At 46.9% G+C, this 13,520-nt stretch overlaps 1 protein-coding gene across 2 annotated transcripts in view; it reads right to left on the reverse strand.

Annotated features, from left to right (window-relative positions):
- sema4f (sema domain, immunoglobulin domain (Ig), transmembrane domain (TM) and short cytoplasmic domain, (semaphorin) 4F) overlaps positions 1–13,520 on the reverse strand; it is a 174,555-nt gene that overhangs the window by 69,430 nt on the left and 91,605 nt on the right. For both annotated transcript variants that reach the window (XM_059965774.1, XM_059965775.1), the window contains exon 3: positions 4,476–4,532. In XM_059965774.1, the coding sequence (XP_059821757.1) occupies positions 4,476–4,532 (57 nt within the window). The remainder of the gene's footprint in view (positions 1–4,475; positions 4,533–13,520) is intronic.

The following is a 13,520-nucleotide window of genomic DNA, read 5'->3' on the forward strand; positions in this document are numbered from 1 at the left end:
ATATTTAAAAAGTTAAACTAAGTAAGTAGTGCAAAAAGAGAGGGAAAAATGTAGTGAGGTGGCGTTTCATAGGCTCAATGCAATTCCATACAATCTCAGTCTCACACTTACTTCCCTGGCAATGGAAAGGGTCCAGAAGAGAATGGTCCTGGGAATGAAAGGGTTCATGTATAAGGAGTATTTGATGGCTCTGGGCCTGTAACTCACTGGAGTTTAGAAGAATGAGGGGGGATCTCATTGAAAGATGTTGCATATTGAAAGGCCCAGATAGAATAGATAGAGAGGATATTTCCTATAGTGGGGGGGAATCTAGGACCAGAGGGCACAGGCTCCAAATAGGACACCCTTTTGGAACAGAGACAATAAGGAATTTCTTCAGCCAGATGGCAGTAAATCTGTGGAATTCATTGCCACTGAGACCAAGTCATTGAGTATATTGAAGACAGGGGTCAATAGGTTTTTGATTAGTTGGGGCATCAAAGGTCATGGAGAGAAAGCAGGAAAATGGAGTTGAGAGGATAATAAATAAGCCATAATGGAATGGTGGAGAGGACTTGATAGGCTGAATGGCCTAATTCTATCCTGTGTCTTATGGTCCCATGCTCTTAATTCTAATACCCAACGAAAATTACCCCACATCTGACTTGAAAGGTAATTATCGCAGACATTTGATGTGGAGAGTTTGGTTTTGTTTCTCTCTGTGAAACAAGTAGAAAAGAAATGCCTGCTTCTGACGGTGCATGAAAGCTGAAGGTCTCTTTCCCACATTTTCCTTTCATGGAATTCAGACCGCACAGTCCAAGAATATTCTTTCCTCAATCATCCGGATCAGACACCACCAGAGTTAAAATTAGGAGCTGCGTCACATGGGAACTGACAAACCAATAAAAGCAAACATATCCCAAAACTATTTAAATTCTATGCGTTTCTGCTCTAAACAATATTCTTAGTGACCGAGTCTCTCTTTTCCCCAGCCTTTCATCTATAATTAATAAAAAGGACTTTGTTTGACAGCAGAACTTTCATGTGGCCTTAATCTGCTATTAAGCTCAAATTTTAAACGTTTCTTTGCCCCCACAAAGTGGAAAGCAGTCCAATTACACCAATTTTGTCGTTTTCCTTTTTTTTGGTCATACTTTTCTTGTGCTGTAAACACAGTGCAGTTTAGTGAATAATAGAGCCATTATGGGAAAATGTCCCTATTGTTCTCATGTCAGGGCATTCACAATGAAAGCATTTGTTAAAAGCTGTAGTATCTTCCTCACTTGTCTTACTGCGACCATGAAATGACAGAATATCTTCTGATCAAATGAATTATGAATTATTATACAAAAGGAATGCTTATCACTGAACCTCATCTAACCTTAAAAATAGATTGGAAATTATTAGATTTGCACATTTTTCAGATTCCACTCACTACTAACTGTCATCAGTTTTGCCTTGATGGTCTGTTGAAACAGCAGCTCTCTATATATATATATTTATCTGTGTGGGACTGGAGAAGAATCACGTGGCCCAATGCCATATGAGGAGCATTTGAAGGCTCTGAGCCTGTGCTTGCTGGAATTTAGAAGACTGGGGTGAGGGGGGCAGGGTGGAACCTCACTGAACCCTAATTCATTCATTGAAAGCTATTGAATGTTGAAAGGCCTAGATAGAGTAGATATGGAGGGGACATAAGGACGCAAACTGAGTGTAGAATTACGTCCATTTAGAATGGAGATGGGAAGAAATCTCTTTAGCCAAAGGATGGTGAATCTGAGGAATTCGTTGCCACAGGTGGCTGTGGAGGCCAAGTCTTTGGGTGGATTTAAAGCAGAGGCTGGAGGCCTTCGATCAGTCAGGGGCATGAAAGGTCTCAGGGAGAAGGCAGGAGAACGAGTTTGAGAGGGAAATGGAACCACCATGATCAAATGACAGAGTAGACTAGATGGGCCGAATGGCATAATTTTGCTCCAGTATCTTCTGGTCTAATACATGGCTTCACGTACTTCAGAAGTACCCCGTCAGCTTGTAATACTCAATAGCTTTCACCTTCTACTTTCGAAACAGAACTAACACTTTTCATTTATTATGGTCATCACTGACGGTTTCTGATACCTCGGTAGACAGTCCACACAAATTCTCTTGATCTTCTATGGATGAGTTATTGGAAGTACTCTGACAGGGTGCATCTCAGGCTGCTCTGCTCTTGGCCAAGTGAACCTGCAGAGAGCTCACCACAGTTTTTCCCCACTTCTTTCCATTCAACCCACCTTCACAGTGAATTGCTTCAGGAGGACCTTCCCTGGGAGAAGGTACAGAAGCTTGAACGTTCAGACATTCAGAAGGAGAAAGAGCCTTCTCCTTCATTATTATCTGACCCCTGAACCAATCACCTCTTTCACATCCCATGGTACATGGAAGTTACTGTAGCGTAGCAGTTAACATGACACCATTAGAGCTCGGGGTGTTCCAGAGTTGAGTTCAATCCCGACGTCCCCTGTACGTCCTCCCACTGGAACTCATGGGTTTCCTCCGGGTGCTCCGGTTTCCTCCCACAGTCCAAAGACATACTGGCTTATGCTAACTGGTCATTGTAAACTGTCCCGTGATTAGGTTAGGGTTAATTGGGGTTGTCAGGGGTTGCTGGGGCAGTGTGTCTCAAAGGGCCAGAAGGCTGTACTCCGAGATGTATCGCTAAATAAAACAAATAACTAAATCCACTTGGTTGCACACATATAAAATGCTGGAAAAACTCAGCAGGTCAGGCAGCATCTATAGAGGGGAATAAACAGTTGACATTTCAGGCCAAGACCCTTCATGAAAAGCCAGAATAAAAAGCTGGGGGGTGGGTGGAGGGGCACAAGCTGGTAATGCCCTAGGAACGGAGGCAAGAGATTCTGCATATTCCTGGAAGGTAGGTGGTTAGGAGAAAGGGAATGAAAGGGAGAGGTGGTAGAGGTAACAGACTGATTAAAGTCCAAATGCTCCAAGTTAATTTATTATCAAAATATGTATATGTCACCATATACAACCCTGAGATTCATTTTCTTGCAGGCATACACAGTAAATCTAAATAGATAGAAAGAATAATAACTATTGAAAAAACAATGAAAGACCACACCAACTTGAGTGTTTAACCAATATGTAAAAAACAACAAACTGTGCAAATACAAGAAGAAAGAAATAATAGATGGATAGATGGATAAATAAGCAGGCAATAAAGAAAAAGAACATGAGATGAGGAGTTCTTGAAAGTGAGTCCAGAGGTTTTGGGAAGTGAAGTTATCCCCTCTGGCTGAAGAGCCTGATGGTTGAGGGGCAATAACTGTTCCTGAACCTGGTGGTGTGGGTCCTCAGGCTCCTGTACCTTCTTCTTGATGGCAGCAGTGGGAAGAGAGCACGGCCTGGCCGGTGGGGGTTCCTGATAGATGCTGCTTTCCTGTGACAATGTTTCATGACGATGAGCTCATTGATGGGGAGGTCACTGTAAATTGACCTGTGATTTGGCTCGGGTTACTGACCCGTGCAGCTCATTGGGCTGTGCCACACTGTATCTCTAAATAAGTAAACAGACATAAAAAGTGTAGTTGACGTGATTAGTAAGCTTGCAGATGACACCACAATTGGTGGTGTACTGGAAAGTGAAGTAGGCCAATTAAGACTGGAACAGAATCCAGCTCAAATTGGGGAAATAGATCAAAGATTGGCAGCCTCCGAGTGTTCCGCTTCCCTCATACATTCCAAAGACATACTAGTTAGAAGGTTAATTAGTCCTTATGTACGTTTGTGCAAAAGTCTTAGGCGTGTGTATATTATATATATATTATAGTAAGGGTGCCTAAGACTTTTGCACAATACTAAAGTAACTTTATGTACTGCACAGTACTGCTGCCTTAAAATAAGCAAATTTCATGACATACGTCAGTGACGATAAACCTGATTCTGATATGGGTCTCTATTGTGGACTGAGGGTGGGAAGGGGGCACGGAGAGGGGAATCATGGTTGGGAAAAGGGGAAGGGATAAGGGGGGGGGGGGAACGGGAAGCACTGGAGAGACATTTTGTAATGATCAATAAACCAATTGTTTGGAATCATTTGACCCTGCCTGGTGTCTCAGAGCAGGGTGTGTCTGCATGTACACCACCCCTCCTCATCTCTGGCACTCCTTCTCTGCCACCAGTCCCACAACCCCTCCTGCAGTGCTCCACCCTCACCATTCCCAACATCCTCTGTTTCCGCCAGATTTACAAACTTGCTCTCTGCTTCACGTTGACAAATACAGTACTGTGCAAAACCCTTAGGCACCTGCGCTATACAAATGTGCCTCAGACTGTGAGTTGTCCTCTGATTAGGCTAGGGTTAACAGGTTGGATGCTGGACAGTGGGGCTCATGGACCAGAAGAGCCTTTTGCGTGCTGCATCTCTAAATAAATACCTACTTATTACTACAAAAGTTAAAAGGCAAACAAGAAGAATATTTGAAACAAACCTTTTTGCCTTTTCGTAAACAGTTCTGATGTTCCTCCTCTGTGACCTTCCATTCGATCTGTAAAACAAATAATTTCAATAAAGTCCACTTCTGATGCCTTTGCTGCTGCTGGTGCAAAGTGAGGGGAGGGACTTCGGGGTTTCAATGCTTCTATCATTCATTCTATGGAGTTTCTTATTTCTTGATTGCCTTTGAAGAGTAAGAATTTCAGGTTGTATACAGTATACACTCTCAGATATTAAAAGAATCTTTGAAACTTGGAAGATATTTATTTCTCTCCAACTGAAGAGAGCTGGACTTTGCACATCTATACCCAAGACATTCTACAGATGTGCAGTTGAGAGTGTCCTCTCTGTGGACAGGTTGGCTCTACGGGTAGTCAAAACTGACACCAGCCTACCTGCCATCAAGAACATACAGTATATACAGAAAGGTGCCAGAAAAGGGCCTGTAACATCAAGAATTCCACCCGCCCTGCTCGTGGACTGTTTGTCTCACTCCTATCAGGGAGGAGGCTGGTAGCATCCACACCAGGATCACCCAGACTCAAAAACAGTTACTTTCCCCAATCAGTAAGGCTGATCAACACCTCCACACACTAACGCACCCCTCCACACCCCACATCGCCACAAGTTTATCATTTGCTGTCAGAGTCACCTTATGTACAGACACACCTGTGCCTAGCGTCACTCTGTGAATGCATAATCAATCCATGTACGTAAGCCATCTTGTGTATTTATAGTGATTGTGTGTTTTACATTATTGTGTTTTTTAGGCTGCATCAGATCTGGAGTAACAATTATTTCAGTCTTCTTTACACTTGCATACTGGAAATGACATTAAACAATTTGAATTTTGAATTTTAAATTAATATTTGCTTAATAATTTGTTGGCACTGACATCCAAACTCAAGGATTTGTCTGAATATTCTTCTTAATGCTGTACCATGCGATCACCAAAAAGCAAGCTGATTCAACATTACATCCTTGCTTTTATATTTGTGCCCTTGAAATGAATGCTAACATCACCTTTACCTTCCTCATCACAGACTTAACCTGCAAATTAACCTTTAGGGAATCCAGCACAAGGATTCCTAAGTTTTGCGCCTCAGTTTTTTGTGCTTTCTTTCCATTTAGAAAATAGTCAACCCTTTCATTTCTTCTACCAAAATGCATGACCATACACTTCCCGTCACTGTATCCCATCTGCCATTTCTTTAACTGGTCTCCTAATCTGTCCAAGTCCTTCTGTAGCCTCTCTACTTCCTCAAAATTACCTACATCTACCTATCTTCATATCGTCTGCAAACTTTGCAACAAAGGCATCAATTCTATCATCCAAATTATTAACAAATAACATAAAAAGAATCAGTCCCAACACAATCCCCTGTGGAATACCACTAGCCACCAGCAGCCAACCAGAAAGGGCTCCCTTTATTCCCACTCTTTGCTTCCTGCCAATCAGCCACTTCTTTATCCATTCTGGAGTCTTTTCTGTAATACCATGGGCGCATAGCTTGTTCAGTAGTCCCATAGGCGGCACCTAGTCAAAGGCCTTCTGAAAATCCAAGTACACAACATCAACCGAATCTCCCTTGTCTATCCTGCTTGTTATTTCTTCAAAGAATTCCAACAAACCCGTCAGGCAAGATTTTCTGTCATTATTGATTTACTGTTACTGTTTACAATGTTTAATTTTTTGCAAATGATTTACAAAGTCTACCGATTACAAGATTTACTGTTACTCTAGCCTTCCTATCAGCTGGAACCAGTATTGCCATTCTCCTCTGACCTCTCCCATTAACGAGGCCATTCAGTGGATATTTTTGTGTGTATTGCACTATCCTCTAAACTCCAGAGACTACTGTGTGTGAAAATCCCAGGAGATCGACAGTTTCTGAGATACTCAAACCACCCCATCTGGCACCAACGGTCAAAGTCACTTAGACAACATTTCTTCCCCATTCTGATGCCAGGTCTGAACAACAATTGAACCTCTTTTATGCCTACATGCTTTTATCCCTTGAGTTGCTGTCACATGATTGGCTGATTAGATAGTTGCATTAATGACCAGGTGTGTAGGTGTTCCTAATAGAGTGGCCACTGAGTGTGGATGGATTAAGTGAGTGGGAAAGATCAGGCAAGTAAAATATAATACAGCAAAACACGGCCTGAAGGGTCTGTTTCCCTGGTACAAACTCTGTTTAAAATGTGAAATTACCAATTTCAACATGAAAATACAAACACATATCTTCAAATGGTGAAAGAACTGTGAGATGCAAAAATACCCAGATGTCCTACATTGCGACTCACAAAAAGCTGGTGTGCAGATAGCACAATTAGAAACACTAAGTGAATGTTATCAGTTACTCAGGGAGGAATTAAATACAAATATAAGGAGGTTCTGCTCTGGATACAGAGGGCATTGAGCATTTGGAACACCGTACAGTTTTGGTCTTACTTAAGGAACTGCTGATACTCTGGAAGGAGCTCAGAGAAGCTTTATTAGACTAACAGTAGGGCGATCGAGTATGATGTTCTCCAATGGAGTTTTCTATTGCATGGTCCTCAGGTGGCAGTGGAGGCTGATCCAGGATCCATAAATCCGGGATGTTGGCGTGGATTCCCTGTGCATGACTTTGTTTAACCTGCACTGGGAGACACCACACCATCCATGACAGATCAGCATCAAGGTCCGGTGGTACGGATTGCAAGATGGCAGCCTTCCTGCCATTCTGACACGCCATCATCTTCCACCATTGTTGAGGATACGTTGGATCACTGTTTGTCTGCAGCCTCCCCTTTGACCTTACTGCCCACCAAGAGCGAATCCCCAGTCCGCATCCGTCACGGGATCTTAGGAATTCACAAGTCTCTCAACACCGACAAGATGACAAGGATGAGAAGACTGGACTACTACTTGGAAAGGGCAGATTGACTTAGTATAAAGAGCTGGATAGACCAGACCATACCTAATGAAATTTAGAAGTGTGAGAGGGCACCTGATTGAAGCATGCAGAGATTCTGAGCAATCTTCATTAAGTTAGACAGGAAAGGAAGCTTCCTTCTGTGAGAAAATCGAGAACTAGAGACCACTGCTTAAACTAAATAGATTGCCCACTTAAGATAGATGAGATGATGTTATTTCCACCTAAAGGGTTGAGGGTGTTTGTAACTCTCTTCAGCAAGTGGTGGTGGAGAAGCTGAATACTTTGAAGACAGAGAAGGACAAGTTCTGGAAAATCAAGAGCGGGGTGTGGGGGTGAGAATATTAAGTTCCTGTAAGTAGGCAGGAATATGAAATTGAAGTTAGTAAAATATTATTTTATTAAGTGGTCTAGCAAGTTTGAGACACCAAATGGCCTACTCATTAAGTTTTTTGTCATTCAACGGTACACATGTATATCGCCAAACCAAACAACGGCCCTCCAGACTAAGTTGCACTAAGCAGTACCTATATTATAAGACACACATAACATAATAAGTAATATTGCCACAAAGAAAAGCACCTTATTATTTATTAATTTATGATACAGGTTAAAAAGTAAACAGTATATCATTAGAAACATAGAAAATAGGTGCAGGACCAGGCCATTCAGCCCTTCAAGCCTGCACCGCCATTCAGTATGATCATGGCTGATCATCCAACTCAGAACCCTGTACCTGCTTTCTCTCCATACCCCCTGATTCCTTTAGCCACAAGGGCCATATCTAACTTATTATTGGTGTTTCATCTGTGATGAGACCTGGGGAGTGGCAGGGAGTTCAGAAGTCTCATGGTCTGGGGAAAGAAGCTGTTTCCAGTTCTAACAGTTCTTGTCCTAATGCTATGGTTCCTCCTGTCTGATGGTACGGGGTCAATAATATAGTGTGACAGATGGCAGAGATCATTGATGACTCTAATGGCCCTTCATACACAGTATTCCTGATAAACATCTTAAATAAGAATCCTGATAAATATCTTCTGTTCCTAATTTGTTCAGATATAGCAAATTCACTCCAGCATAACACTGTAGTCAGTTGATCTGAGCAATCTTAATTTAGTTTTCAGATTATAGTTGTTGGACTTAATCCAAAGTACTGAGCAAAATTCAAGCATTATGTCTAATTGACCTACTGTAAATATAATATAGAATGCTCCCCAAATACAATCACGTCCTTAGTAAAACAAGTGTGATGCATTTTCTTTAAAGACAGCTTGTACCACATCAATATACCGACAGGTTAAAGATGAACTTTAAATCGACATTTTCCAAAGTCCTCAGTGAGTCTCAGACACTCTGACAGTGAGTCCTCAGTGAGTCTCAGACACTCTTACTGTGAGTCCTCGGTGAGTCTCAGACACTCAGACCGTGAGTCCTCGGTGAGTCTCAGACACTCTGACCGTGAGTCCTCAGTGAGTCTCAGACACTCTTACCGTGAGTCCTCGGTGAGTCTCAGACACTCAGACCGTGAGTCCTCGGTGAGTCTCAGACACTCTGACAGCGAGTCCTCGGTGAGTCTCAGACACTCTGACAGTGAGTCCTCGGTGAGTCTCAGACACTCTGACCGTGAGTCCTCGGTGAGTCTCAGACACTCTGACCGTGAGTCCTCGGTGAGTCTCAACACTCTGACCGTGAGTCCTCGGTGAGTCTCAGACACTCTGACCGTGAGTCCTCGGTGAGTCTCAGACACTCTGACAGTGACTCCTCGGTGAGTCTCAGACACTCTGACCGTGAGTCTCAGACACTCTGACCGTGAGTCCTCGGTGAGTCTCAGACACTCAGACTGTGAGTCCTCGGTGAGTCTCAGACACTCTGACCGCGAGTCCTCAGTGAGTCTCAGACACTCTGACCGCGAGTCCTCAGTGAGTCTCAGACACTCTGACCGCGAGTCCTCGGTGAGTATCAGACACTCTGACCGCGAGTCCTCGGTGAGTCTCAGACACTCTGACCGCGAGTCCTCGGTGAGTCTCAGACACTCTGACCGTGAGTCCTCGGTGAGTCTCAGACACTCTGACCGCGAGTCCTCGGTGAGTCTCAGACACTCTGACCGTGAGTCCTCTGTGAGTCTCAGACACTCTGACCGTGAGTCCTCGGTGAGTCTCAGACACTCTGACCGTGAGTCCTCGGTGAGTCTCAGACACTCTGACAGCGAGTCCTCGGTGAGTCTCAGACACTCTGACCGTGACTCCTCGGTGAGTCTCAGACACTCTGACCGTGACTCCTCGGTGAGTCTCACACACTCTGACCGTGAGTCCTCGGTGAGTCTCACACACTCTGACCGTGAGTCCTCGGTGAGTCTCAGACACTCTGACCGTGAGTCCTCAGTGAGTCTCAGACACTCTGACCGTGAGTCCTCGGTGAGTCTCAGACACTCTGACCGTGAGTCCTCGGTGAGTCTCAGACACTCTGACCGTGAGTCGTCAGTGAGTCTCAGACACTCTGACCGTGAGTCCTCGGTGAGTCTCAGACACTCTGACCGTGAGTCCTCAGTGAGTCTCAGACACTCTGACCGTGAGTCCTCGGTGAGTCTCAGACACTCTGACCGCAACTCCTCGGTGAGTCTCAGACACTCTGACTGTGAGTCCTCGGTGAGTCTCAGACACTCTGACAGTGAGTCCTCAGTGAGTCTCAGACACTCTGACCGTGAGTCTCAGACACTCTGACCGTGAGTCCTCAGTGAGTCTCAGACACTCTGACAGTGAGTCCTCAGTGAGTCTCAGACACTCTGACCGTGAGTCTCAGACACTCTGACCGTGAGTCCTCAGTGAGTCTCAGACACTCTGACAGTGAGTCCTCAGTGAGTCTCAGACACTCTGACCACGAGTCCTCGGTGAGTCTCAGACACTCTGACCGCGAGTCCTCGGTGAGTCTCAGACACTCTGACCGTGAGTCCTCGGCGAGTCTCAGACACTCTGACCGTGAGTCCTCGGTGAGTCTCAGACACTCTGACTGTGAGTCCTCGGTGAGTCCCAGACACTCTGACCGTGAGTCTCAGACACTCTTACTGTGAGTCCTCAGTGAGTCTCAGACACTCTGACAGCGAGTCTCAGACACTCTGACTGTGAGTCCTCGGTGAGTCTCAGACACTCTGAACGTGACTCCTCGGTGAGTCTCAGACACTCTGACCGTGAGTCCTCAGTGAATCTCAGACACTCTGACAGTGAGTCCTCAGTGATTCTCAGACACTCTGACCGTGAGTCCTCGGTGAGTCTCAGACACTCTGACCGTGAGTCCTCGGTGAGTCTCAGACACTCTGACCGTGAGTCCTCGGTGAGTCTCAGACACTCTGACCGCAACTCCTCGGTGAGTCTCAGACACTCTGACTGTGAGTCCTCGGTGAGTCTCAGACACTCTGACAGTGAGTCCTCAGTGAGTCTCAGACACTCTGACCGTGAGTCTCAGACACTCTGACCGTGAGTCCTCAGTGAGTCTCAGACACTCTGACAGTGAGTCCTCAGTGAGTCTCAGACACTCTGACCGTGAGTCTCAGACACTCTGACCGTGAGTCCTCAGTGAGTCTCAGACAATCTGACCGTGAGTCTCAGACACTCTGACTGTGAGTCCTCGGTGAGTCACAGACACTCTGACTGCGAGTCCTCGGTGAGTCTCAGACACTCTGACCGTGAGTCTCAGACACTCTTACTGTGAGTCCTCAGTGAGTCTCAGACACTCTGACAGCGAGTCTCAGACACTCTGACTGTGAGTCCTCGGTGAGTCTCAGACACTCTGACCGTGACTCCTCGGTGAGTCTCAGACACTCTGACCGTGAGTCCTCAGTGAATCTCAGACACTCTGACAGTGAGTCCTCAGTGATTCTCAGACACTCTGACCGTGAGTCCTCAGTGAGTCTCAGACACTCAGACCGTGAGTCCTCGGTGAGTCTCAGACACTCTGACCGTGAGTCCTCGGTGAGTCTCAGACACTCTGACCGTGAGTCCTCGGTGAGTCTCAGACACTCTGACCGTGAGTCCTCGGTGAGTATCAGACACTCTGACCGTGAGTCCTCGGTGAGTCTCAGACACTCTGACCGTGAGTCCTCGGTGAGTCTCAGACACTCTGACAGTGAGTCCTCGGTGACTCTCAGACACTCTGACCGTGAGTCCTCGGTGAGTCTCAGACACTCTGACAGTGAGTCCTCGGTGAGTCTCAGACACTCTGACCGTGAGTCCTCGGTGAGTATCAGACACTCTGACCGTGAGTCCTCGGTGAGTCTCAGACACTCTGACCGTGAGTCCTCGGTGAGTCTCAGACACTCTGACCGTGAGTCCTCGGTGAGTCTCAGACACTCTGACCGTGAGTCCTCGGTGAGTATCAGACACTCTGACCGTGAGTCCTCGGTGAGTCTCAGACACTCTGACCGTGAGTCCTCGGTGAGTCTCAGACACTCTGACAGTGAGTCCTCAGTGAGTATCAGACACTCTGACCGTGAGTCCTCGGTGAGTCTCAGACACTCTGACCGTGAGTCCTCGGTGAGTCTCAGACACTCTTACTGTGAGTCCTCAGTGAGTCTCAGACACTCTGACCGTGAGTCTCAGACACTCTGACCGTAAGTCCTCGGTGAGTCTCAGACACTCTGACCGTGACTCCTCGGTGAGTCTCAGACACTCTGACCGTGACTCCTCGGTGAGTCTCTGACACTCTGACCGTGAGTCCTCGGTGAGTCTCAGACACTCTGACCGTGAGTCCTCGGTGAGTCTCAGACACTCTGACCGTGAGTCCTCGGTGAGTCTCAGACACTCTGACCGTGAGTCCTCGGTGAGTCTCAGACACTCTGACCGTGAGTCCTCGGTGAGTCTCAGACACTCTGACCGTGACTCCTCGGTGAGTCTCAGACACTCTGACAGTGAGTCCTCGGTGAGTCTCAGACACTCTGACCGTGACTCCTCGGTGAGTCTCAGACACTCTGACCGTGACTCCTCGGTGAGTCTCAGACACTCTGACAGCGAGTCTTCAGTGAGTCTCAGACACTCTGACAGCGAGTCCTCAGTGAGTCTCAGACACTCTGACAGCGAGTCCTCAGTGAGTCTCAGACACTCTGACAGCGAGTCCTCAGTGAGTCTCAGACACTCTGACAGCGAGTCCTCGGTGAGTCTCAGACACTCTGACAGCGAGTCCTCGGTGAGTCTCAGACACTCTGACCGTGAGTCCTCGGTGAGTCTCAGACACTCTGACCGTGAGTCCTCGGTGAGTCTCAGACACTCTGACAGCGAGTCCTCGGTGAGTCTCAGACACTCTGACAGCGAGTCCTCGGTGAGTCTCAGACACTCTGACAGCGAGTCCTCGGTGAGTCTCAGACACTCTGACCGTGAGTCCTCGGTGAGTCTCAGACACTCAGACCGTGAGTCCTCGGTGAGTCTCAGACACTCTGACCGTGAGTCCTCGGTGAGTCTCAGACACTCTGACAGTGAGTCCTCAGTGAGTCTCAGACACTCAGACCGTGAGTCCTCAGTGAGTCTCAGACACTCTGACCGTGAGTCCTCAGTGAGTCTCAGACACTCTGACCGTGAGTCCTCGGTGAGTCTCAGACACTCTGACCGTGAGTCCTCGGTGAGTCTCAGACACTCAGACCGTGAGTCCACAGTGAGTCCTCAGTGAGTCTCAGACACTCTGACAGCGAGTCCTCGGTGAGTCTCAGACACTCTGACAGCGAATCCTCGGTGAGTCTCAGACACTCTGACCGTGAGTCCTCGGTGAGTCTCAGACACTCTGACAGCGAGTCCTCAGTGAGTCTCAGACACTCTGACAGCGAGTCCTCAGTGAGTCTCAGACACTCTGACAGCGAGTCCTCGGTGAGTCTCAGACACTCTGACCGTGAGTCCTCGGTGAGTCTCTGACACTCTGACAGCGAGTCCTCGGTGAGTCTCAGACACTCTGACCGTGAGTCCTCGGTGAGTCTCAGACACTCTGACCGTGAGTCCTCGGTGAGTCGCAGACACTCTGACCGTGAGTCCTCGGTGAGTCTCAGACACTCTGACAGCGAGTCCTCGGTGAGTCTCAGACACTCTGACAGCGAGTCCTCAGTGAGTCTCAGACACTCTGACAGCGAGTCCTCAGTGAGTCTC

This window comes from Hypanus sabinus, chromosome 3, assembly GCF_030144855.1.
Source record: "Hypanus sabinus isolate sHypSab1 chromosome 3, sHypSab1.hap1, whole genome shotgun sequence".
NCBI classification, from domain to species: domain Eukaryota; kingdom Metazoa; phylum Chordata; class Chondrichthyes; order Myliobatiformes; family Dasyatidae; genus Hypanus; species Hypanus sabinus.